Raw genomic sequence first — 23,959 nt, forward strand, 5'->3', positions numbered from 1 at the left:
TCAGCCATGATCTTATTATAAATGGTGGAGCATGCTCGAGCCAAATGGCCTACTCCTGCTCCTATTGCTTATGTTCTTATTGCTTGGAAATAGTGGATGCGTTGACAGTCATTTTCCAACATTCCATTGACTCTGGATCAGTTCCTATGGAGTGGAGGGTAGCCAATGTAACCCCACTTTTTAAAAAAGGAGGGAGAGAGAAAACAGGGAATTATAGACCGGTCAGCCTGACATCGGTAGTGGGTAAAATGATGGAATCAATTATTAAGGATGTCATAGCAGTGCATTTGGAAAGAGGTGACATGATAGGTCCAAGTCAGCATGGATTTGTGAAAGGGAAATCATGCTTGACAAATCTTCTGGAATTTTTTGAGGATGTTTCCAGTAGAGTGGATAAGGGAGAACCAGTTGATGTGGTATATTTGGACTTTCAGAAGGCGTTCGACAAGGTCCCACACAAGAGATTGATGTGCAAAGTTAGAGCACATGGGATTGGGGGTAGTGTACTGACATGAATTGAGAACTGGTTGTCAGACAGGAAGCAAAGAGTAGGAGTAAATGGGTACTTTTCAGAATGGCAGGCAGTGACTAGTGGGGTACCGCAAGGTTCTGTGCTGGGGCCCCAGCTGTTTACACTACATTAATGATTTAGATGAGGGGATTAAATGTAGTATCTCCAAATTTGCGGATGACACTAAGTTGGGTGGCAGTGTGAGCTGCGAAGAGGATGCTGTGAGGCTGCAGAGCGACTTGGATAGGTTAGGTGAGTGGGCAAATGCATGGCAGATGAAGTATAATGTGGATAAATGTGAGGTTATCCACTTTGGTGGTAAAAACAGAGAGACAGACTATTATCTGAATGGTGACAGATTAGGAAAAGGGGAGGTGCAAAGAGACCTGGGTGTCATGGTACATCAGTCATTGAAGGTTGGCATGCAGGTGCAGCAGGCAGTTAAGAAAGCAAATGGCATGTTGGCCTTCATAGCAAGGGGATTTGAGTACAGGGGCAGGGAGGTGTTGCTACAGTTGTACAGGGCATTGGTGAGGCCACACCTGGAGTATTGTGTACAGTTTTGGTCTCCTAACCTGAGGAAGGACATTCTTGCTATTGAGGGAGTGCAGCGAAGGTTCACCAGACTGATTCCCGGGATGGTGGGACTGACCTATCAAGAAAGACTGGATCAACTGGGCTTGTATTCACTGGAGTTCAGAAGAATGAGAGGGGACCTCATAGAAACATATAAAATTCTGACGGGGTTAGATAGGTTAGATGCAGGAAGAATGTTCCCAATGTTGGGGAAGTCCAGAACCAGGGGTCACAGTCTAAGGATAAGGGGTAAGCCATTTAGGACCGAGATGCGGAGGAACTTCTTCACCCAGAGAGTGGTGAACCTGTGGAATTCTCTACCACAGAAAGTTGTTGAGGCCAATTCACTAAATATATTCAAAAAGGAGTTAGATGAGGTCCTTACTGCTAGGGGGATCAAGGGGTATGGCGAGAAAGCAGGAATGGGGTACTGAAGTTGAATGTTCAGCCATGAACTCATTGAATGGCGGTGCAGGCTAGAAGGGCCGAATGGCCTACTCCTGCACCTATTTTCTATGTTTCTTGTGTTCTAATGATGCAAGTCCACTCCATTTAATATTATGTTTTGTGATGACAGTTCTAAGTGCTTATTTACTTTAAGTATTTGTTTGTTTCAAAATTATTTTGTTGATTTTAAACCTGAGATTTTTTGAATTCCAAAATTCCTGTTTTACCTTTTGATACATCGACGCCTGCCCCCCCCCCCCCCCCCCCCCCCCCCCGCAAGTAACTGATTTCACACAATTTTATTTGAACCCAAATTCAGAAAAATAACTAAATCGGAGTACCAGGGAGCCTCATTTTTATAGATTGCTATTTGACCTATAGATTAGCCGCCTTCCTGCACTGTTTCTTGATTAGCATTAAGTATTCTTCTAAAAGTGGAGGAAAAGGTAACTAGTAATTGTGCAAAAGCAAAATACTGTGGATGCTGGAAGTCTGAAATAAAAATAGAAAATGCTGAAAATACTCAGCAGGTCAGACAGCATCTGGAAAAAGAAACAGAGTTAACGATTCAGGTCGATGACCTTTCATCAAAATTCCGTAACTAGTAATTATGTTTGTGATTTATGAAATTTAGCATGATTCTTAAATTATTACTGCTTCTTTGAATAGAAACAATTGTATATTTGTTTGGAGAATTGTCTATATAAATGTTGATTTTTAATTCCTCAGGTAGGTAACACATTTTGTTTTGTTCAGGTTGGAGAGCGCCTCGGCCGTTATGAGGTGGAAAAGCGCTGTGCAATAGAAAAAGAGGATTATGATCTGGCTAAACAGAAAAAACAGCAAATGGACGATTACAGGATGAAAGTTTACCAGCAACTGGAGCTACATAACTTGTTAGACATGGGAATGGTCAGTATGCGTTCGGATACAACAATGATGCTAAGAATATTTCACTTTTGTTAGAGTAACCCCCACCCCAAGTAATCGGCCGTATGGCTCAGGAGGTGAACTAGATTGGAGTCTTTGATTTGCCATTGCAGGGAGAGTTTATTTTAAAACTGCCAGTAATTAAAATGATAACAGGTTCTGCTTAACATTTTCACTGTTACCTGTAGCCCACTGGAGACTAAGTGTGTCTGCTCTTGCACTGGAGATAAGCTGCAATGCTGTTTGTTGCAGATTGATTCTTGAATTCTGATCCTGCAGCTCCAAGGGTTAAAGTTCAATACTGTTTGACACATTTTGTAAACACTTACTAGTTTTAATGAACCTATAATTTTTAAATGGGGGACACATACTTTTTTTTAAAAAAGTATGTGGCCCCCCATATTCTTCCCTTCTCTCCTGAAGACTCTTGACACGTGCTGAATGGGCACCAGTGACCTTCTGGTGTCTCACCCTCGTGGCAATTCTTGATGTGTGATCCTGGACAGTGTTGGCAGACTGAGCGGTGGGAGGCATCACAGCCAATCATATTCTGGCCATCACTCAGTGGCCATGAATGTGTAATTTTCAATAGGGGTCACTCCATGGCACTTGAGAATGGATGCTCTGATGGATTGTTTCCAAGGTTGAGAGTTCAAGTCCCATACTAGGCACTTGAGCACATCATGCAGGCTGACACTGCAGTGCAGTACTGAGGGGAGTGTTGCACTGTCAGAGGAGCCATTTTTCAGATGAGACATTAAAGCAAGTCCCCGTCTGCTCCCTCAGTGGACATAAAATATCCCATGGTACTAATTTTAAGAACATAACATAAGAAATAGGAGCCGGAGTAGGCTGTACAGCCCCTCGAGCCTGCTCCACCATTCAATAAGATCATGGCTGATCTGATCACGGACTCAGCTCCACTTCCCCGCCCACTCCCCATAATCCCGTACCCCCATATCGTTTAAGAACCTGTCTATTTCTGTCTTAAATTTATTCAATTTCCCAGCTTTCACAGCTCTCTGAGGCAGTGAATTCCACAGATTTACAACCCTCAGAGAAGAAATTTCTCCTCATCTGTTTTAAATGGGTGGCCCCTTATTCTAAGATTATGCCCCCTAATTCTAGTCTCCCCCATCAGTGGAAACATTCTCTCTGCATCCACCTTGTCAAGCCCCCTCATAATCTTATACGTTTCATCTCTCATTCTTCTGAATTCCAATGAGTAGAGGCCCAACCTACTCAACCTTTCTTCATGTCAACCCCTTCAATTCTGGAATCAACCAAGAAGAGCATGGGAGTTCTCCTTGGTGTCCTGGCCAATATTTATCCCTTCGTCAACATCATTAAACATATATGGTCATTATCACATTGCTGTTTGTGGGACATTGCTGTGTGCAAATTAGCTGCTGCGTTTCCTAGCTTGTGCTTTGGGATGTCCTGAGATTGTAAAAAGCGCTATATAAATGCAAGTCTTCTCCTGCTCCCTCCTGGGCTGCCCTAGCTAACTGAGCACATACCAAGAACTGAATCTGGGTTCAGAAGGATATTTAATGTTGAAAGTTCTCTCCTGCTCACTGGTGATCTGCTTTAAGAATAATTTGAACTGTTTGCTGCCTCCGATCTTAACAGACTAATTTAAGTGGTGTAATGAAATGTAAGCCTTGAGGTTCAGAAAATTGTTCACCAGAAGATTCCAGAACTTTTTATTTAAAAAATGAGCTTGAATGCTTTTACTCTTCAGATCCGAAAGCTTCCTGAATTTCCTCTTGAACCAGTGGATCACCCCAGTAGAATCCAGCAGCAGAAGGTTCTGGGGCTGAAATCCGAACAACTACCTCTGACAACCCACCTGCAAGAATCGTCTCAAGAAAGCTCCAAGCTACAGTACCAGATTTCTGGAAAACCACAGTGGTCTCCCATACCACAGCATTCTCCTACTCCACCTGCCAGATTGCCTTCTCCGAGGGTATGATTTCTGCTGTAACATCTTGGGAAAGGAGGAATGAAACTGATAGTTATATGTACAGGTTATACTTATGGATACAAAATGGCTAGAGTCTGAAGTAGAAACCCTGATTTTATCAAGGCAATTGTCGTACGTTTAGGTAACATATATGAATAACATTGAAAAAGCTAATTGCTAGACAATTAATATTGGTGCTAGATTTCAGTGATCCAAAGTATTTTGCAGACTATTGGGTTTAGAAAGCACTTGAGTCATCATTAAATTGTATGATGAGCTCGATTTCTTCTGTTCATTTTCTAGTGTATCCATGCACTATTACTCGAGCAAACTGATTTGTCACAATGCAACATCCAATGATAAATCTGGCAAATTTTAATTAGTATTTCAGGGCAAATCGTGTTTAACTTGATTGAGTTTTCTGATGAGGTAGCAGAGAGGGTGAATGAGGGCAATGCAGTTGATGTTGTGGTATATGGACTTTCAAAAGGTGTTTGATAAAGTGCCACATAATGGGCTTGTTAGCAAAATTGAAGCCCATGTGATAAAAGAGGCAGTAGCAGCAAGGATGCAAAATTGGCTAAGGGATAGAAAACAGTTATGAATGGCTGTTTTTCAAACTGGAGGGGAGGTATACAGTAATGTTCCCAGGGTTCAGTACTAAGTCCACTCTTGTTTTGATATACATTAATGACTTGGACTTTGGGGTACAGGCACGATTTAGAAATTTGCAGATGACATGAAACTTGAAAGTGTAGTAAACAGTGAGGAAGGTACAAATAGACTTAAAGAGGACATAAACAAGTTGATGGAATGGGCAGACACATGGCAGATGAAATTCAGTGCAGAAATGTGTGAGGTGATGCATTTTGGTAGGAAAAATGAGCGACAATACACACTTAATCGTAGAATTAAAAGGGATGCCAGAACAAAGACCTGGGGGTCTATTGTGCATAAATCTTTGTAGGTGGTAGGAAAGGTTTCTAAAGCCCATGGGATCTTGGGCTTTATAAATAGAGGCATAGAGTACAAAAGCCAGGAAGTGATGCTAAATCTATATGAAACACTAGTTTGGTCCCAGCTGGTGTATTGTGTCCATATCTGGGCACCACACTTTCGGAAGGATGTGAATGGTTCCAGGGATGAGGGATTGCAGTTACGAGGATAATCTAGAGAAGCTGGGATTGTTCTTTGGAGCAGAAAATGCTGAGGAGATTTGATAGAGGTATTTAAATCATGAAGGGTTTAGATAGAGTAAATAAGACCATAAGAAATAGGAGCAAGAGTAGGCCATTTGGCCCCTCGAGCCTGCTCTGCCATTCAATAAGATCATGGCTGATCTGATCATGGACTCAGCTCCACTTCCCTGTCCACTCCCCATAACTCTTTACTCCCTTATCGCTCAAAAATCTATCTCCACCTTAAATATATTCAGTGACCCAGCCTCCACAGCTCTCTGGGGCAGAGAATTCCATAGATTTACAACACTCAGAAGAAATTTCTCCTCATGAGTTTTAAATGGGTAGCTACTTATTCTAAGACTATGACCCCTAGTTTTAGTTTCCCCTATGAGTGGAAATATCCTCTCTGCATCCACCTTGTCGAGATCACCTCTCATTTTCTGAACTCCAATGTGTATAGGCTCAACCTACTCAACCTATCCTCATAAGTTAACCCCCTCATCTCCGGAATCAACCGAGTGAACCTTCTCAACAGCCTCCAATGCAAGTATATCCTTCCTTAAATACGGTGACCAAAATTACATGCAGTACTCCAGGTGTGGCCTCACCAATACCCTGTACAGTTGTAGCAGGACTTCTCTGCTTTTATACTCTATCCGCCTTGCAATAAAGGCCAACATTCCATTCCAATGGCTGAAGGGTCGATAACCAGAATGCACAGATTTAAAGTGATTGGCAAAAAAAGCAGAGGCGACATGAGGAAAAACTTTTTTACGCAATGAGTGATTAGGATTTGGAGTGCACTGCCTGATAGGGTGGTGGATACAGATTCAATCATAGCTTTCAAAAGGGAATTGGATAAATACATGAAAGGTAAAAAATGCAGGGATATGCGGAAGGAGCGCGGGAGTGGGACTAACTGGACTGCTCTTCGAAAGAGCTAGCGCAGACTCGATGGGCTGAAGGGCATCCATCTGTGCTGTAGTATTCTATGATTCTATATTTTAAAGCGTCAATCAATGAAGTATCTAGCTGATTATTGTAGCAGCTACTTGTACCATTGACACCAGGCTCAGTCTGCTTACTTGCAATTAAATTTGAACTTTAAGTAGCTTTGATGAGGTGAGTGCTTGTTTGACTATGACCAGGTATATCGATCACAAGCTGGAAACTTTCTTCACTTGTGTGCACTGAGAGTCAGAAACACTAGCACTTTTAAACAGACTCATTTAAATTTGAAGTACCAGCCATGATCTTATTAAATGGCAGAGCAGGCTGGAGGGACCAAATGGCCTACTCCTGCTCCTATTTCTTATGTTCAGAGGTGAGAAAGTTAACGGAACTGCAACAAAAGTGTCCTGTAATCTTCTGCAATTTTAGCATTTTTGGCAATTTCTGTAGTGACTTACTCTCTGGCTTCTCCTAGTAATGCTTTAATTATCTGTTGTGGACTGCAAGAATGAAGCTAGATTTTCTGTTCATCACTGTAGACAGTAGATTCCTCTCCTTCCATCTTGCTTCCATTTGCACTGGGCCATTACTCTTGTCAATATATGATCAGACAGCATGAATGAGATTGAGAACTTGCCTAATGGGAATTGTGGATTTGGACCTTGTCCTACAACTCCAAGGCACAATGCATTGAGGCTCCAGTCTACTGTGCCGCTGTACAATCCTGAATTCTGAGATTGCCAAATATTCCAAGGAAATTCGTATTTCCCTCCACTGATTTTATTTTTAGCTCATGCGCCAAGACTAAAAAATTACACTTCCTGCAATATTAATTCTCTGCAACTAAAATAATATTAAAAATAGTTACCATAAACGTGCTCACTATTTTTTCCCCTTCTCTTCTTTTTTTGACATTGTCATTTTTTAACATTTTAATTCAAATATATGGATGGATGCAACTGGGGAGGGGGGAAAAAGAGTCAGAAACAAAATTCATGGCTGTGTTTTTAACTGATTGTCAAAATTCAACCAACTTGATATTTTTCTGTCAAAACAGGAATGGACTGTTGACGGGTGAGTGCTCATTTGACTCCAGAAGAAGATTGGGTCCATATAAGTAACCTGTCCATGCATGCCAAGGGGAGCAGAATGCTCTATTCATGATGTGTATTCTGCAACCAGTTAGGAAACCTGTTTGGAACTAATTGCCACAATTCTGACTTGTTTTTTTTTGTCCTTCTTCAGGTGGATACCAGCTCACTTCCCTATGATGAGAGACCACTACCAGCCCAACGCAAACTGTCAGAATTGCACAGCATCCCCCAGCTGGAAGTTAATGAGCTGACTGCAGTAAGCACAGACACTTCACCGACATCAAGAAGTGGAATCACTGGAGAACCAGAACCACTAACTGAGAAAGCTTTCAGAGAAGCTAGTTTTGCCATTGACTTATTTGGAGAGGCTCTGGTAAGCATGGAAAATTCAGCAATTCTTTATTTGTTCGGCATACACATGCATACCTAGAGGAAAAGCTGCTGATGATTATAGACTTCAAGAAATATTCCTTTAAAAAAATTTCAATTTATTCCTCATTGCCAGTAGTAGGTTCCTTATTTTCTCCATTACAAAAAAATGTGTTTTTCTCCATTTATGCATATCCTGAGCAGTTGTGCATTGCTTTCAACTGCAGCTTGCATTTGTATAGCACCTTTTTAACATAGAAAACAATTAAGAGGGGATGGAGGAAAGCCCAAACAGCCAGAATTCAAGCAATGGAGAGTTCAAGGCAGGTTTATAGGGCTGGAAGGAATAGAGATAGAGGTTCAATAAAGGGATTTAAATAAAAGGATGAGAATTTTAAATTGGGGGTGTTGGGAAACTGTGAACCAGAAAGGACGGGTGAGTATGATATAGTGGGGAGTAGAATACAACAACAGTGTTCTGGATGAGCTGAAGTTTACAGACAGTGGTGTATTGGAGGCCGGCCAGGAGATTATTATAATAGTCGAGCCTGGAGGTACCAAAAGGCATGGATGAGGTTTTCAGTGGCAGATGGGCTAAGGTAGGGGCAGATGTTATGAAAGTGGAAGTGGGTGGTCTTTGTGATGGAGAGTATATGAGGTTGGAAGCTCCGCTCAGGGTAGAATAGGATGTCAGGGCTGAGAACAGTCTCGAGTCAGGCTGCGACAATTGCCGGGGAGCGGTATGGAATTTGGATGCAATATCTTTGGTTCTGATTAAGACATTTTGCATTTTTTGTGTGCTTTTGTATTTCTTTATATTGTACTTAAATTGTTTTTCTCTGTTTAAAATCCAGTTCAACAATATACTGTTAAACTTTCACAATTCATGCCATAACTTTCCATAAGCTCCGTTGACTCATTCTGAGCATATTCACATTTTTTCCCCTCTGGGAATCCAATAGTTAATTTGTCACAGTTCTGCACCAAGGAAAAGGTTGAGTAGCTTTTCTGTGGTCTTTTGCTCTTACCAGAGTCGTTGTTGAGTTTGCAGTTGCTTCTTACTCTTTGGTTGTTACTGTATTTTCATCAAGTTTTTGAAAATTGGGGCAGTGCATGATGAATACCAATCTGCTGCGATCAAGGCCTTCGAGCTTGGCCCTGATTTATAACTGTTTTAACATTTTGGCTGTCGGTGCCAGTCAGAATCTTGTTTTAAAACATGCTCGGTGTCACTGAGCCTTTCTGGCATTGGATATTCACAGCTTCCTGAGTGGAACATCCCAAGATTCGTATATTGGAATCACTATTGTTTCTAATTTGCATCATTGACTTCGAGTCAGAAACATCATGCAAATTGATAAATTTTGCAGATAATACCAAACTAGGGGGTGAGGAAAAAGGTAATTCTGAGGAATCATCTTGGGGAACACAAAATGAGTTGAGGAAAAATTTAAGTGATAGAACAGAAAAAGGAGGCTTTTGACAATTGTAAAGTTCATAATACAGTAGAGAACAAAGCTGAATATAGAAACAACAGAGGAGATCTGAATGGATACAAAATTGGCTAAGGGACAGAAAGCAAAAAGCTGTAGTGAATGGTTGTTTTTCAGACTGGAGGGAAGTATCGGGCTCAAATTTTGGACCCCCTAGAATGGCGCACATCGGAAAGGCCAATCTAATTTGTAGAACAGAAATTGCGCCGAATACTTACCTCGCAATTCTCCGATATCTGTAGGCCCGTTTCCAGCTCGATGTGGCGCAACAGGAGCTGCTGGGGGCGGAGCTACAGCCCTGCGCCAAAAACTGTGCCGGCAGCTACGCGCGTGCGCAGTAGTTCCTGGCCCTCCCAGCACGTCTTGTCTCCGGGCGACTACCCTATCCCTGGCCGAAGGGACGATACCCCTATCTTGGGCCGAGTGGCCTGACAGCCCTTACCTCTTCCGTGGTGGCCCGCCCGACATCTCCTGGGGTCAGGCCCCGCCCGAACTCGGCGGCGGCGGGGCCCGCCTGTCTGGCATCTCGCTGGGGGTGGGCCCTGCCCGAAGTCCTCGGCAGCAGTCTGGCATCTCCTGGGGGCGGGCCCCGCCCGAAGTGGCATCCTTGGCGGCGGTGGTGTCCGCCCGAAGTCCTGGGTGGCGGTCCGGCATCTGCTGGGGATGGGCTCTGCCCGAAGTCGTCGTCGGCAGGGCCCGCCCGGCCGGCATCTCCTGGAGGGGCCCCGTCCCACAGGCTGTTGGAGGGCTCCTGGTGCTGCAGTTGGTGAGTAGAAACTTTAAATTTTTTATTTATTGATTGGTATTTTATTATTTTTTTCATAATTTTTTAATTTGTTTCAGATTGATTTATTGGTTGAATTATTGATTTATTTATCATTTATTATTGATGATGGCTCTTTATTTGTAAAAGTGAAGTGTTTAATGCTTGTAAACTCCCCCCTCCCCCCACCGCCATCTCTCGTTCCCTGCACCTAATTTATAAAGTGTTGGCAACGTTGTTCTGAGCGTACAAAAATCTACACTTACTCCATTCTAAGTTAGTTTGGAGTAAGTTTTTGCTGCCTAAACTTGCAAAGCAGGCGTAAGTGGCCGGACACGCCCCTTTTGGGAAAAAAACCTGTTCTAAAATGAAACTATTCTAACTCACTAGAATTGGAGCAAACTAAATGCCGAGAATTGCAATTTCTAAGATACTCCATTCTAAACTAGTTGCTCCAAAAAAATAGGAGCAACTGGAGCCCATCGGGGCTAAGTTTCGGCCTGAGTTGCTCCTGTTTTTTTGGAACAACTGGTTTAGAATGGAGTATCTTAGAAATTGCAATTCTCGGCATTTAGTTTGTTCCAGTTCTAGTCAGTTAGAACAGTTTCAGTTTGGAACAGATTTTTTTTTTCAAAAGGGGGCATGTCCGGCCACTTATGCCCGTTTTGAAAGTTGAGGCAGTGAAAACATACTCCAAACTAACTTAGAATGGAGTAAGTGTAGATTTTGGTATGCTCAGAAAAACCTTGCCTACACTTAGAAAATCAGGCATTGGAAATGGGGGGTGTTTAAAGAGACGTTTACAAACATTAAACACTTCAGTTTTACAAATAAAGAGCCATCATCAATAATCAATAATAAATGATAAATACAACAATAAATCAACCAACAAATCAATCAAAAAAAATTAATAAAAAATAATTAAAAAAAAAAAATCAATAAATAAAAATGTTTCTACTTACCGACTGCAGTACCAGGAGCCCTCCAACAACGTGCTGGGACGCCCCCCCCCCCCCCCCCCCCCAAGTGTGTGTCTGTCGGTGTCTCTATCTCTCTGTCTGTGTGTGTCTCTATCTCTCTGTCTGTCTGTCGGTGTCTCTCTCACTCTGTCTGTCAGTGTCTGTGTTTCTGACAGAGAGAGAGAGAGAGACTGAACGGGCTTACAGGTAGGTGGCCGGAGGTTGGTGGGGGGGGGGGGGGGGGTGTTAGTTGGGAGCGGAAGTCGAGTCGGGCCCGGTCCGGGGAAGGGCGGGGCAGGCGGGTCGGGAGGAAGCAGGAGCTGGGCGTGGGAGGTGCAGCCTGATCCACGCAGCCCCAGTGAGGCCATTCAGCCAGGGCTAGGGGCTGCGTGCTTTGGGCCCCTCCCGTACACTTTTGGGCGCCTGGAGCTACTGCACATGCGCGCCCACTGTAGCGCGCATGTGCAGAGGTCCCGGCACTGTTTTCAGCGCAGGGACCTGGCTCCGCCCCCCACAGCTTGTGCTGCGCCACGCCCAGCTCCAGAGGACCTGCAGGGAGCCGGAGAATTGGTAAGTATTTTTTAGGTGCACTTTCTGCTGCGAAAAACGGGCGTCCAGGTCGGGGCTGCGCTGTTCTAGGCGCGGCCCGAAACGTGGGCCCAGTGAGTGCTGTTCACCAGGGATTGGTATAAGGACCACTGCTCTTTTTGATAAATATTAATGATCTTGACTTGGGTATACAGGGCATAATTTCATAGTTTGAAAATGATACGAAACTTGGAAATGTAGCAAATAACGAGGCAGATAGTAACAAACTACAGGAGGACATAGACAGACTGGTAAAATGGGCAGATGGTAGATGAAATTTAACAGAGAGAAGTATGAAGTGATTCATTTTGGTAGGAACAATGAAGAGAGGTACAATTTTAAAGGGAGTGCAGGAACAGAGTCTTGGGGATGTATGTACACAAATCTTTGAAGATGGCAGGGCAAGTTGAGAAGCGTGTTTCTTGGGGGGGGTGGGGGAGAAAGTATGAGATCCTTGGCTTTATTAATAGCAGGATAGATTACAAAAATGAGGAAGTTATGCTAAACCTTTATAACACAGCTAGAGTATTGTGTTCAATTCTGGGCACCACACAGTAGGAACACCTTGGTAAGGGTACGGTGGAGATTTACTAGAATGGTACCAGGGATGAGGGACTTCAGTTATGTGGAGAGACTGGAGAAGTGGGGATTGTTCTCCACGAAGCAGAGAATGTTAAGAGATTTGATGAGAGGTGTTCAAAATTATACAGGGTTTTGATAAGTAAATAAGGAGAATCTGTTTCCAGTGGTAGAAGGGTCAGTAAAATGAGAGGGCACAGATTTAAGGTGATTGGCAAAAGAACCAGAGGTGACGTGAAACACTTTTTTGCACAGCGAGTTGTTGCGATCTGGAATGCACTTCCTGATGGGGTGGTGGAAGCTGATTCAAGAGTAATGTTCAAAAGGGAATTGGATAAATAGTTGAAAGGAAAATATTTACAGGACCATGGGGAAAGAGCAAGGGAGTGGGATTAATTTGAATAACTATATCAAGGAGCTGGCACGAGGGCTTAATGGCTTCCTTCTGTGCTGTCATTCTATGATTCTATGAATAATGGTAGAAAATTTTATACAAAAAAGTGTACCATACTGCATGTTGGGAAAAAAAACAGATGTACTCCATAAATAATGTTGAAATAGCTAAAGATGATAATTGAAAGAAATCTGATGGTCTTAGTGGACTCCATGTCTAACCACTTCAGAGTAAATAGAATGCTAAATTATATAGCCAAAACAATTAAGTAGGAGTCAGGAAGTAGTGATTACATTATAGTGTACTAGTATTGATTACTCTGTTCATTCTGATCTCTGAGAAACAAGGGAGACATTCAGATATGTTATTGCAAATGGGATATTATTTCAAACTAACTTTCAAGATAGGGCAAAAGGACACGGGTTCAAGCTAGTAAAAGGCAAATGTAGAACAAATCTCATGGAAACAAAGGATAATTAACAAATGGAATGGACTCCTGGGCAGAGTAGTGGATGCAAATACACTGCAATCACTAAGAAAATAATAGACGCTGCAATCGGTTGGCGAAGGGATCTTTCTCGAGGATGAACGAAGATGAGCCGAAAATCCTTTCCAGTCTGTATTTGTCTTGTAACTCGTGTCTTTAATCTGCTCACAATTACTTCATGTGTTCGTCCTGGCAAACAACTCTGCTCTGCGGTTTTGAGATTGGTAAAATCATTCCATGAGAATAACTGACTCTAAAATGTAAAAACTTCTGGTTCAACAAAGTATTAAGAGCTTCTCTAAGATCACAGGGAAGATCAATTACTGGATAGAGCCCCCGCTCTCTCTTTCCCCCCCACCCCCCCAAAAATAATTTGAATGCACAGCAATACAGGCTCGATAGAAGGCACGAGGGACCTTGGGGGGCCTTGCCACATCCCACAGGACAACCTCTGGACTGACCATCCTCTGCATTGATCCAACTCTAGGATTGTTACTTTGTTCTTTCCAGAGCAGCCCTAGACTTTGGGGCACTTGCCTTTGAGTCCACTTCTATGAGCACTGATTAAAATACAAACAGATGTGTTTGCAGCAGTTGACCAGTTAGAGACAGAAGTCTAAGTTGTCAGCTGACCAGCTGCCTATAAAGGACCATATTCAGCATATGAAAACGACTGACTGGAAAGAGCAGCTTTTGAGCCTGTCCCATACAGTCATGTTGTATTTGAACATCATGACCAATGTTTTCAATCACCAGGAAAGAAGCCCATTGGTTCCATATCATCAGTCATAGAATCCATTATGCAGAAGATTTCTGCAATAGACATAGAAAGCAAGAGTAATGTAATTTTCAAATTGTTAATTATTTTGTTTGTCATAGGTGGCTGGTGCCTATTCGAAAACTTGGTCATACAGAGAAGATGCTTTGCTGGCTGTGTATAAAAAACTTTCCACTGTTCCTGATGGTATACCCAAGGATGAGCTAAAGAATATGTTGAAAGCAGCAATCTTCCTTGTTCGTAGAGCTATTAAGGATAAAGTGTCATCTGTAAGTACTACATAAACAATGTATGTTTTCTTTTGTTAAACTTGCTTATTTGCTCACAATTTCCCCCTCCCTTCTGAAGATGTTGACTCCTGACTTGGCTTATGCCAGAAGCACCAGTTGCCTTCCAGTACATTCAGCAAGTGGCCATTATTTACATGTGATCAACGACGATATCAGCAAGTTATTCAGGGAGCAGGACAGTTGGGCCCAAAACTGTCCTCGCCAACATTTACACATGCACTTCCAACAGAAGTAGTGATCAGGAGTGCAACTCAAATGATCTTTTTGTTCACTCCCTGGGGCTGTTGTAGCACCCTTAATGCTGCTGAGGTTGAGATCAGCTAACTCCGTGTAGACAAGGGGTTCAACCTGGGACTTTCCTAGTCTGTACAGGTCAGAGCTGTTTACTGGATAAACTCACTGACCCATCAAGGGCGTTAACATTCTTACCATTCTATTGCTTATCTCAAGAGCTACAAATTACAAATTATTTTAAACGAGGACATGGGTAGTTGTTTACCTATATCATCGTCCTTCTATTTGTCGGGAACTGTTTGGGGAAAAAGAGATTTAATGCAGGGGTGTGATTTGTACTATAATCTGACTTTGGCCATGACTTTGTACTAATGTAGATAAAAGTAAACATTCATCTGAATTTGTACTTCAGGCCAAGATTGTCTTAAGTGGTGAGATCTAGTTGACAAATGTGTGCAGGCAGAAGAATGTAGAAACTGGTTGGAAACTTTTTTTAAGTAACAATGTGCATTTTGAGCATCTCTAACATTAAAAAATTGTACTCCTGTAGGTGTGATGAAAACAGATGCCAAGCAAGGAAGGTGGGAGGTGACCAAAGACTAGATTGAAGAGCTGGGTTTTGACTGAGTCTTTAAAGACAGAGGTTTAGAGAGGGGGTTCTAAAGAGTTGAACTGTGGTGATTGGAACCTCTGCCAACTATCGGGGATTGAGGGGGGGTGGAGGGGATACGCACAAGGCCAGAGTCAGAGGATCAGAGCATTTGGGAAATTATCTAGGGCTGGAGGGAATTAGAAAATAGAAACATAGAAAATAGGTGCAGGAGTAGGCCATTCGGCCCCTCGAGCCTGCACCGCCATTCAACAAGATTATGGCTGATCATTCCTTCAGTACCCGTTTCCTGCTTTCTCTCCATACCCCTTGATCCCCTTAACCGTAAGGACCATATCTAACACCCTCTTGAATATATCCAATGAACTGGCATCAACAACTCTCTGCGGCAGGGAATTCCACAGGTCAACAACTCTGAGTGAAGAAGTTTCTCCTCATCTCAGTCCTAAATGGCCTACCCTTTATCCTAAGACTATGTCCCCTGGTTCTGCACTTCCCCAACATCGAGAACATCCTTCCCGCATCTAACCTGTCCAGTCCCGTCCGAATCTTATGTTTCTATGAGATCCCCTCTCATCCTTTTAAACGCCAGTGAATAAAGGCCCAATTGATCCAGTCTCTCCTCCTATGACAGCCCAGCCATCCCTGGAATCAGGGAATCAGGGGTCTGGTGAACCTTCGCTGCACTCCCTCAATAGTAAGAACGTCCTTCAGACTAGGAGACCAAAACTGAACACAATATTCCAGGTGAGGCCTCACTAAGGCCCTGTACAACTGCAGTAAGACCTCCCTGTTCCTATATTCAAATCCCCTAGCTATGAAGACCAACATACCATTTGCCTTCTTTACCGCCTGCTGTACCTGCGTGCCCACTTTCAGTGACTGATGAATCATGACGCCCAGGTCTCGTTGCATCTCATCTTTTTCTAGTCTGCCGCCATTCAGATATTATTCTGCCTTCACGTTTTTGCCCCCAAAATGGATAACCTCACATTTATCCACATTATACTGCACCTGCCATGTATTTGCCCAGTCACCTAATCTGTCCAAGTCACCCTGCAGCCTCTTGGCGTCCTCCTCACAGCTCAAACCGCCACCCAGTTTAGTGTCATCCGCAAACTTGGAGATATTACACTCTATTCCTTCATCCAAACCGTTAATGTATATTGTAAAGAGCTAGGGTCCCAGCACTGAGCCCTGCGGCACTCCACTAGTAACAGCCTGCCATTCTGAAAAGGACCCGTTTATCTCGACTCTCTGCTTCCTGTCTGCCAACCAGTTCTCTATCCATGTCAGTATATTACCCCCAATACCATGCGCTTTGATTTTGTACACCAATCTCTTGTGCGGGACCTTGTCAAAAGCCTTTTGAAAGTCCAAATACACCACATCCACTAGTTCTCCCTTGTCCACTCTACTAGTTACATCCCTAAAAAAAATTCCAGAAGATTCGTCGAGCATGATTTCCCTTTCATAAATCCATGCTGTGTCGGTTCAATCCTGTCACTGCTTTCCAAATGATCTATTTCATCCTTAATGATTTGATTCCAACATTTTCCCTACTAATGTCAGGCTAACCGGTCTATAATTACCCGCTTTCTCTCCCTTTTTAAAAAAAGTGGCGTTACATTAGCTGCCCTCCAGTCCATAGGAACCGATCCAGAGTCAATAGATTGTTGGAAAATGATCACCAATGCATCCACTATTTCTAGGGCCACTTCCTGAAGTACTCTGGGATGCAGACTATCAGGACCCGGGGATTTATCGGCCTTTAATCCCATCAATTTCCCTAACACAATTTCCCGCCTAATAAGGATATCTTTCAGTTCCTCATTCTCACTAGACCCACTGTCCCCTATTACATTAGGAAGGTTATTTGTATCTTCCTTTGTGAATACAGAACCAAAGTATTGGTTCAATTGGTCTGCCATCTCTTTGTTCCCCATTTATAAATTCACCTGAATCCGACTGCAAGGGACCTACGTTTGTCTTTACTAATCTTTTTCTCTTCACACATTTATAGAAGCTTTTGCAGTCGGTTTTTATGTTCCCTACAAGCTTCCTCTCGTACTCTATTTTCCCCTTCTTAATTAAACCCTTAGTCCTCCTCTGTTGAATTCTAAGTTTCTCCCAGTCCTCAGGTTTGTTGCTTTTTCTAGACAATTTATATGCCTCTTCCTTGGTTTTAACACTATCCTTAATTTCCCTTGTTGGCCATGGTTGAGCCACCTCCCCAGTTTTATTTTTACTCCAGACAGGGATGTACAATTGCTGAAGTTCATCCATGTGATCTTTAAATGTTTGCCATTGCTTATCCACCGTCAACCCTTTTAGTATCCTCTGCCAGTCTATTCTAGCCAATTCACACATCATACCGTCGAAGTTACCTTTCCTTAAGTTCAGGACCCTAGTTTTCAAATTAACTTTGTCACTCTCCATCTTAATAAAATGTGGTGAAGCACAGCCATACAGGGATTTATAGATGAAAGCAACATCTTGAATAGTTGAAGCTGTAAGGCTGCAGTAGCCACAGAGTAATGCTGACCAAAATACAACAGGAACACCTGAAATAGTAGCAAATTACTGTTTTTATTTCAATAAAATTAGATAAGAGTTGACTTTTGATGGAATCAGCTATGCCGACACAAGAATATACATTGTATTGGTATCGAAGGCAAGCTGAGTTTTAAAATCAAGAAGTCTTCAAGCCACCCAAGTCAATTGGGACTCTAGAACTTGCCTCTACCTGTGTGTTTATGTTTCTCTCACTCCTCGGCTCTGCCTCTTGTGGTGATTGAGTGCATGGGAGACTGAAATGCTGAGTTCCCAGAAACATTTAGGACAGTTAGAACACACAGGCAGCGATGCATGATGTAATTCGATTGTGATCATGTACTGAAAGTGGGGGACGTGCCCTGAGACACACTTCTACTGAGTGGGCAAAGAGGGCTCTGAGGTTCATGGCCCCCAGAGTTCCCATCACTGTACAAATCGAGCAGGAAGAAAAAAATCTTATCTGGATGAAAACAAATATTGGTCTGGAATCAGACTGCCTGTTGTGTGCCATCTGAGGCTATCAACCAACTGGCTGGTTTGTAGTTTCAAGCCCCAACAGGTAATAACTAATAATGAGTGAGGGCCTCTTTAATCTGAACTGCACTTTCCATTCTGAAAACCAAAAACTTAAGTCATAGGAAAATCACTGGATGGGTGTTTGGGTAGCAGGTTGCAGCTCCAATCTGCTGCACCAAGGCAGGGATTAAATATGGGTTTGTGACCTCTTCTTCACACACTGAATAGGGGGAGGTGCTGAGTGAAGCTAGCCACATCCCCATAGGGCATGAGGAAGTGAGAACTCCAAGGATAATTTATTTAAGCAGTTTTTGTACACTTGCTGATGGATATTTGTGGTCTGGAAACAGATGACCTGTCTGCCCCATGAAAGGGAGGGTGTGTGACATGGGAAATATTATGGAAGGGAGAAATTTATTAACTTTAAAGAACAGTGAAGGGTTTGCATATTTAGTTGGTGCAATCTAAACGAAATGTATCTTATAGTCACCACTAGAGGACAGCAGAGTACTTGCTTTTCTCATAATGCCAATCTAGATGTATTCAGAGTTTGTGGACAAGTACAGGAGTCCTCTTTTTTTCCACTCTGTAAATAGCTGACTTCTCCCTCTTTCTCCCCCTTGTCAAAATATCCAGTTTCAATCCTCCTCGGTATCACTTTCTTGCCAGACATTACATAGGAATAGGAGGGCACCATTTAGCCCCTTGTGTCTGTTTTGCCATTTAATGACATCATTGTTGATCTGTGACCTAACTCCCATATACCTGTCTTTGCCCTATATTAATACCTTTGGTTAACAAAAATCTGATCAGTCTCAGGTTTGAATCATAGAAATGTACAGCATGGAAGGAGGCCATTTGGCACATCGTGTCTATGCCGGCCGACAAAGAGCTATCCAGCCTAATCCCACTTTCCAGCTCTTGGTCCGTAGCCTTGTAGGTTACAGCACTTTAAGTGCTTATTCAAGTAATTTTTTTTAAGTAGTGAGGGTTTCTGCCTCTACGACCCTTTCAAGCAGTGAGTTCCACGGCCCCACCATCCCCTGGGTGAAAATATTCTCCCTCAAGTTCCCTCTAAACCTACCAATTACTTTAAGTCTATGCCTCTCTGATAAGGGAAATACGTCCTTCCTATCTACTCTATCTAGGCCCCTCATAATTTTATATACCTCAATTAGGTCTCCCCTCAGCCTCCTCCTATACCAAAGAAAACAACCCCAGTTTATCCAATCTTTCCTCATCGCTAAAATTCTCCAGTCCAGGCAGTATCCTCGTAAATCTCCTTTGTACCCTCTCCAGTGCAATCACATCTTTCCTGTAATGTGGTGACTTCCCGGGTCCGTAGAAACTTTGTACGGACCCGGGGAGCCGGGATTTCCAGGCCATCCTTCTTAAGGTGTAGTGCACAGAACTCCAGGTGTGGTCTAACCAGGGCTTTGTACAAAATGATCTCTGTACATGGCCCCCCAAAATCTCTTTGGATCTCCACTGCTTTGAGCTCTTTACCATTTAGAAAGCACTTTGATGTATCTTGTTTAGGTCAAAAGTGGCTGACCTCATATTTGCTTATATTGAATTCCTTTTGCCACAGTTTTGCCCATTGACTTAAGCTATTAATATCTTTGTAATTTCATGCTTCCACCTACACTGCTTACAATGCCGCCTATCTTTGTTTTATCAGCAGACTTGGATATGTGGCTCACTATCCTGTCATGTAAGCAGTTATTAAATAGTTAATAGTTGGGGCCCCAACATAGATCCCTGTGGGATGCCACTCATCACATCTTGCCAATTAGAGTACCTGCCCATTATCCCTACTGTTTCTGCCGCTCCGCGAATGTCCTAACCAGCTCAATAATTTGCTCTCAATTCCATGAGTTTCAACTTTCTTGTATGAGGGACTTTATTGAATGCCTTCTGGAAGTAACATCCATAGACATTCACCTGTCTACTACCTTAATCACCTCTTCAAAAAATTCAGTCAGGTTCATCGTGCATGAACTAGCCTTTCCAAATCCATGTAGGCTCTCTGATCAGCTGAAAATTTTCAAGTTGTTCAGTCACTTCATCTTTAATTATAGACTCTAGTAATTTCACCAAAACTCATGTTGGGAAAACAGATAATTCCCTGGTTTCCCCCTCTCGTCTTTCTTAAATAGCGTAGTGACGTGCAATTTTCCAATCTAAAGGAACGGCTCCTGAATCGAGAGAACTTTGGAAGATCATAGTTCGGGCATTTGCATTGTTCTCATCTACGTTCTTAAAATCCTAGGATGAAAATCATCTGGTCCTGTGGATTTGTCACTCATTTAGTGCCATTATTTTCCTCATTACTGTTAATTTCCTTATGTTAATTTTGGTGAATCCCTGTCCCTGATTAAATATTGGTTTCCTTGGGATGCGTGGCATGCCCAACATATTTGGACTATGGCAGTGAAAGTTCAGCCAGGATTGCTGCAATTTATCGCTATCCATTGACCACTATATGGAAGTGTGGAGTCAAATATCTTGGCATTGATGCCCTGGTGGTAAAATGTGAAATATAGGATTTGGCTTGACCGTAATGCCCCCATGGCCAAATAGGTTCTTGAACCTTGCTGTGAAACTCGTGTGAATAATGACCACATGTTTGATGGCAGCCATAGAACCATACCTCAGCCTTTTGGCAAGAAGCAAGGAGAAGAAAAATTGAAAACTGAAGTAATAAAACTCACCAATGTATAGGTATATGGGGTCACCATCTATAGCATATTGTCAACTGAGTGCTATGTAAAGAGTTACAACTTGATGATCAACAATGATGTATAGGAGGAACTGACTTTAGTCTGTCCCTAGTTCAGTTGGCTGACTGTGACTACCCCGCTGCCTCCCCCACAAATAGTTTTTATTGGATTCAATGATGCTGTGTTCTCTTCCATAGCGAGTCTCACAACATATGACTTTATAGAAAGGGTTACAGTTTCATTGTCTTTAACCAGCAAAATTAGCCAAGTAAAAGACTTGAATTTATATAGTGCCTTTCATGATCACCGGATGATCCAAAGCGCTTTACAGTCACCTTTTTTTTTAAACAAGTGTAGTCACTGTTGTAATGTAGGAAAAGTAGTGAGTTTTATCCATGCAATTGTACATTTTTCTGTAAGGAAGAGAAAGAGGGGAAAGGAATATACTCAAGATTATTACAGACTAGAATATACATATAGAAACTCCAAAGAGGAATTACAGCTGATGGTTTTAGGATGAATTGGACTTTCTTTCATATGCACAGTTGAAGGGAGATGTCAAGAAAAAGTACTGTGCCCTGAAATTCAAAGGAGTGGCTTTCTATGCATAATATGTTTGGTCTCAAACTTTTGACCATAGAACTACTGAAGTTTCAGCTTGGGTGTCAGATGTTGCTCAGTGGTAGCACTCTTACCTCTAAATCAGAAGGTTGTGGGTTCAAGCCTCACTCCAGAGACTTGAGTGCATAATCTAAACTGACACTTAAGTGTTGTACTGAGGGAGTGCTGCAATGTTGGAGCAGCCGTCTTTCGGATCAGACGTTGAACCGAGGCCCTGTCTGCGCTCTCGGGTAGTGGTAAAATATCCCATGGCGCTTTCCAAAGAAGAGCAGGAGTTCTCTTGGTATCTAGGCCATCATTTATCCCACCAGCCACAACACATTGGCTCAATTTTCCCCAAGCATAAATAATGGCGTGCATTACCTGTACGCACGTTTCTTTGAGGACTGTTGGCTCCAGGGGAAAAAAAATCCCGAGTTTCCAGCAAAGGAAATCTCCATATCGCGCCGGTGCTACCCGAGTCCATCTGGAGGGGGGAGGGGGGGGGTTGCTAAGAATGTGCGCTTAAAATGTACTGTGCATGCGCTGAAAGAAAAATATACATATCTCCATTTTCTGTGGCATTGCAAGAAGAACAATTCCAGATCGATATTGTGCGATTTGGGCGGAGGGTGGAATACTGACAAACTATTTGCAAAATGCTAGCCCCCTCTGGAATGAACCCACACGGAGATTGATGCGCTTTGTATTTCTTTGCACTGATTGCTGTCCGGAGCTGCTCTGAGAAAGATTTGATGGTGTCGCTGTGCTGGGCAGATGAGCAAGTACATCACTGGGAGGTTCCCACTTCAGGCTCGGCCCCGGCCCCGGCCCCTGTCCCTGCTCGGCCCCGGCTCCTGCTGGGGATAGCAGCGGGTAGAGTCGGCTGCGTGGAGGATTCGAAAAAGGCTGCTCAATGTTTGTGGAAAGAAGACTCCTGGTTAATGTGGTGATTTTGGCTGCTGTGTGAATTCAGAAGGCTTCCCTGGACTTTAGGATTATCTTTTAAGATTTTGGGCCACTTGGAACTTCGATGGAAAATGCAAGTGATGAAGATTTCTGTTTAATTTGCCTGACTACAATTTTCTCAACGAAGGAGGAGCATTAGTAAGTTTTTTGACTGTAAAGCTCAAAGTCTATCACAAACTATAATTTTAACTTAATCCCAGGAATTAAAATACTTGTGGAAGTGTTTCCACCAAGAACCCAATTTAATTCAGCATGGCACAATGCCTGAGAAGTGCATGGATGAACATTGGTTAGATTTTGGGGGCTGTTTTGAATTGAATTATTGTTTGAGTAATTTGGAAAGCTGGAATAACGATTGAAACTTTTAGTGTACTGTTCCTTTTGGGAACTGGTATCCTGTGATGGGTGCATATTTTGTAGTTTGAGCTTCGTTCCATTTTAGGTCTTTAGTTTGTATTCAGAACAGCCTAGTTGAGTCAGAGACCATTACATCTCTGAGGGAATTGTGAATTAACATTTGAAGCAGAGGAATATGCAATCAAGGCTATGGGAAGAGGGCAGAACAGTGGGATTAGTTTTGAATTACTCCAGCAAAGAGTGAGTACAGAAAGAATGATCCGAATGGCCTTCCGTGCTATAAACTTCTATAGTAAGCCAGTTACCAACGAGCAGTTCTGTCGCTATCTGAGCTAAATTCTGCCAAGTTTCCAAAGTCTCAATTTTATTCTCTAATTTACTACTGCTGCTATATCTACTATCTTTTTTTGTATCTAAATTCCCACTTCCTTCCAGCATACTCTTAATTCTGTCTGCATATTTCCATTTTTCTATTTTTTGTTTAGTTCACATCCCATCAGTCCATAACATCTAAAGATTCTGTTTTCAGTGAACTTATAGGATGTCTTTAAATTGCGTGGTTTAATTTCCAAAAAGTGGCTTGTTTTCGAACATTCGTTGGAACATACAGTACTGCCCGAGCTCAGTGGGAGAGTGTTTACATCCATTACTTTTCAGAATGATGTATTTGAAGGCTGTTGGATTTACTGATCAGCTGGGACAGTTAAGTGTTTGTTACTTTGGAGTGCAGGCGCTGAGTAATGCTCAATTATTTATTTCCTACTCTTTAAAAAGTTAACTCTGGCCATACCATGTCTGCTACAACAGGCTTAATTGATAACTCTGCTACACTGTATGCATACCTGGAGAATTCTAGGTTCAACCCTCAGTCTGTACAAGATGAATCTTGGGGATGTGGTGCCCTGTGGCCTATGAAGTGGAAAGATCTACTACATTTCCCATTCCACCCTGGAAGTATGCATGTATGGTGTTTGGATTTAGATAGATAAGGACTGGGCTGTGGTACCCCTCCCTCCAACTGCACTCCCCATGTTCAAA

The 23,959-nt window shown here is 42.7% G+C and overlaps 1 protein-coding gene across 1 annotated transcript in view; it reads left to right on the forward strand.

The window, feature by feature from the left end:
* cep104 (centrosomal protein 104) overlaps window positions 1-23,959 on the forward strand; it is a 283,987-nt gene that overhangs the window by 31,394 nt on the left and 228,634 nt on the right. The window contains exons 5-8 of the mRNA XM_070860716.1: window positions 2,291-2,446; window positions 4,209-4,433; window positions 7,808-8,029; window positions 14,168-14,335. Coding sequence (XP_070716817.1) covers window positions 2,291-2,446; window positions 4,209-4,433; window positions 7,808-8,029; window positions 14,168-14,335 — 771 coding nt within the window. The remainder of the gene's footprint in view (window positions 1-2,290; window positions 2,447-4,208; window positions 4,434-7,807; window positions 8,030-14,167; window positions 14,336-23,959) is intronic.

Source organism: Pristiophorus japonicus, chromosome 18 (assembly GCF_044704955.1).
Source record: "Pristiophorus japonicus isolate sPriJap1 chromosome 18, sPriJap1.hap1, whole genome shotgun sequence".
In the NCBI taxonomy this organism is placed as follows: domain Eukaryota; kingdom Metazoa; phylum Chordata; class Chondrichthyes; family Pristiophoridae; genus Pristiophorus; species Pristiophorus japonicus.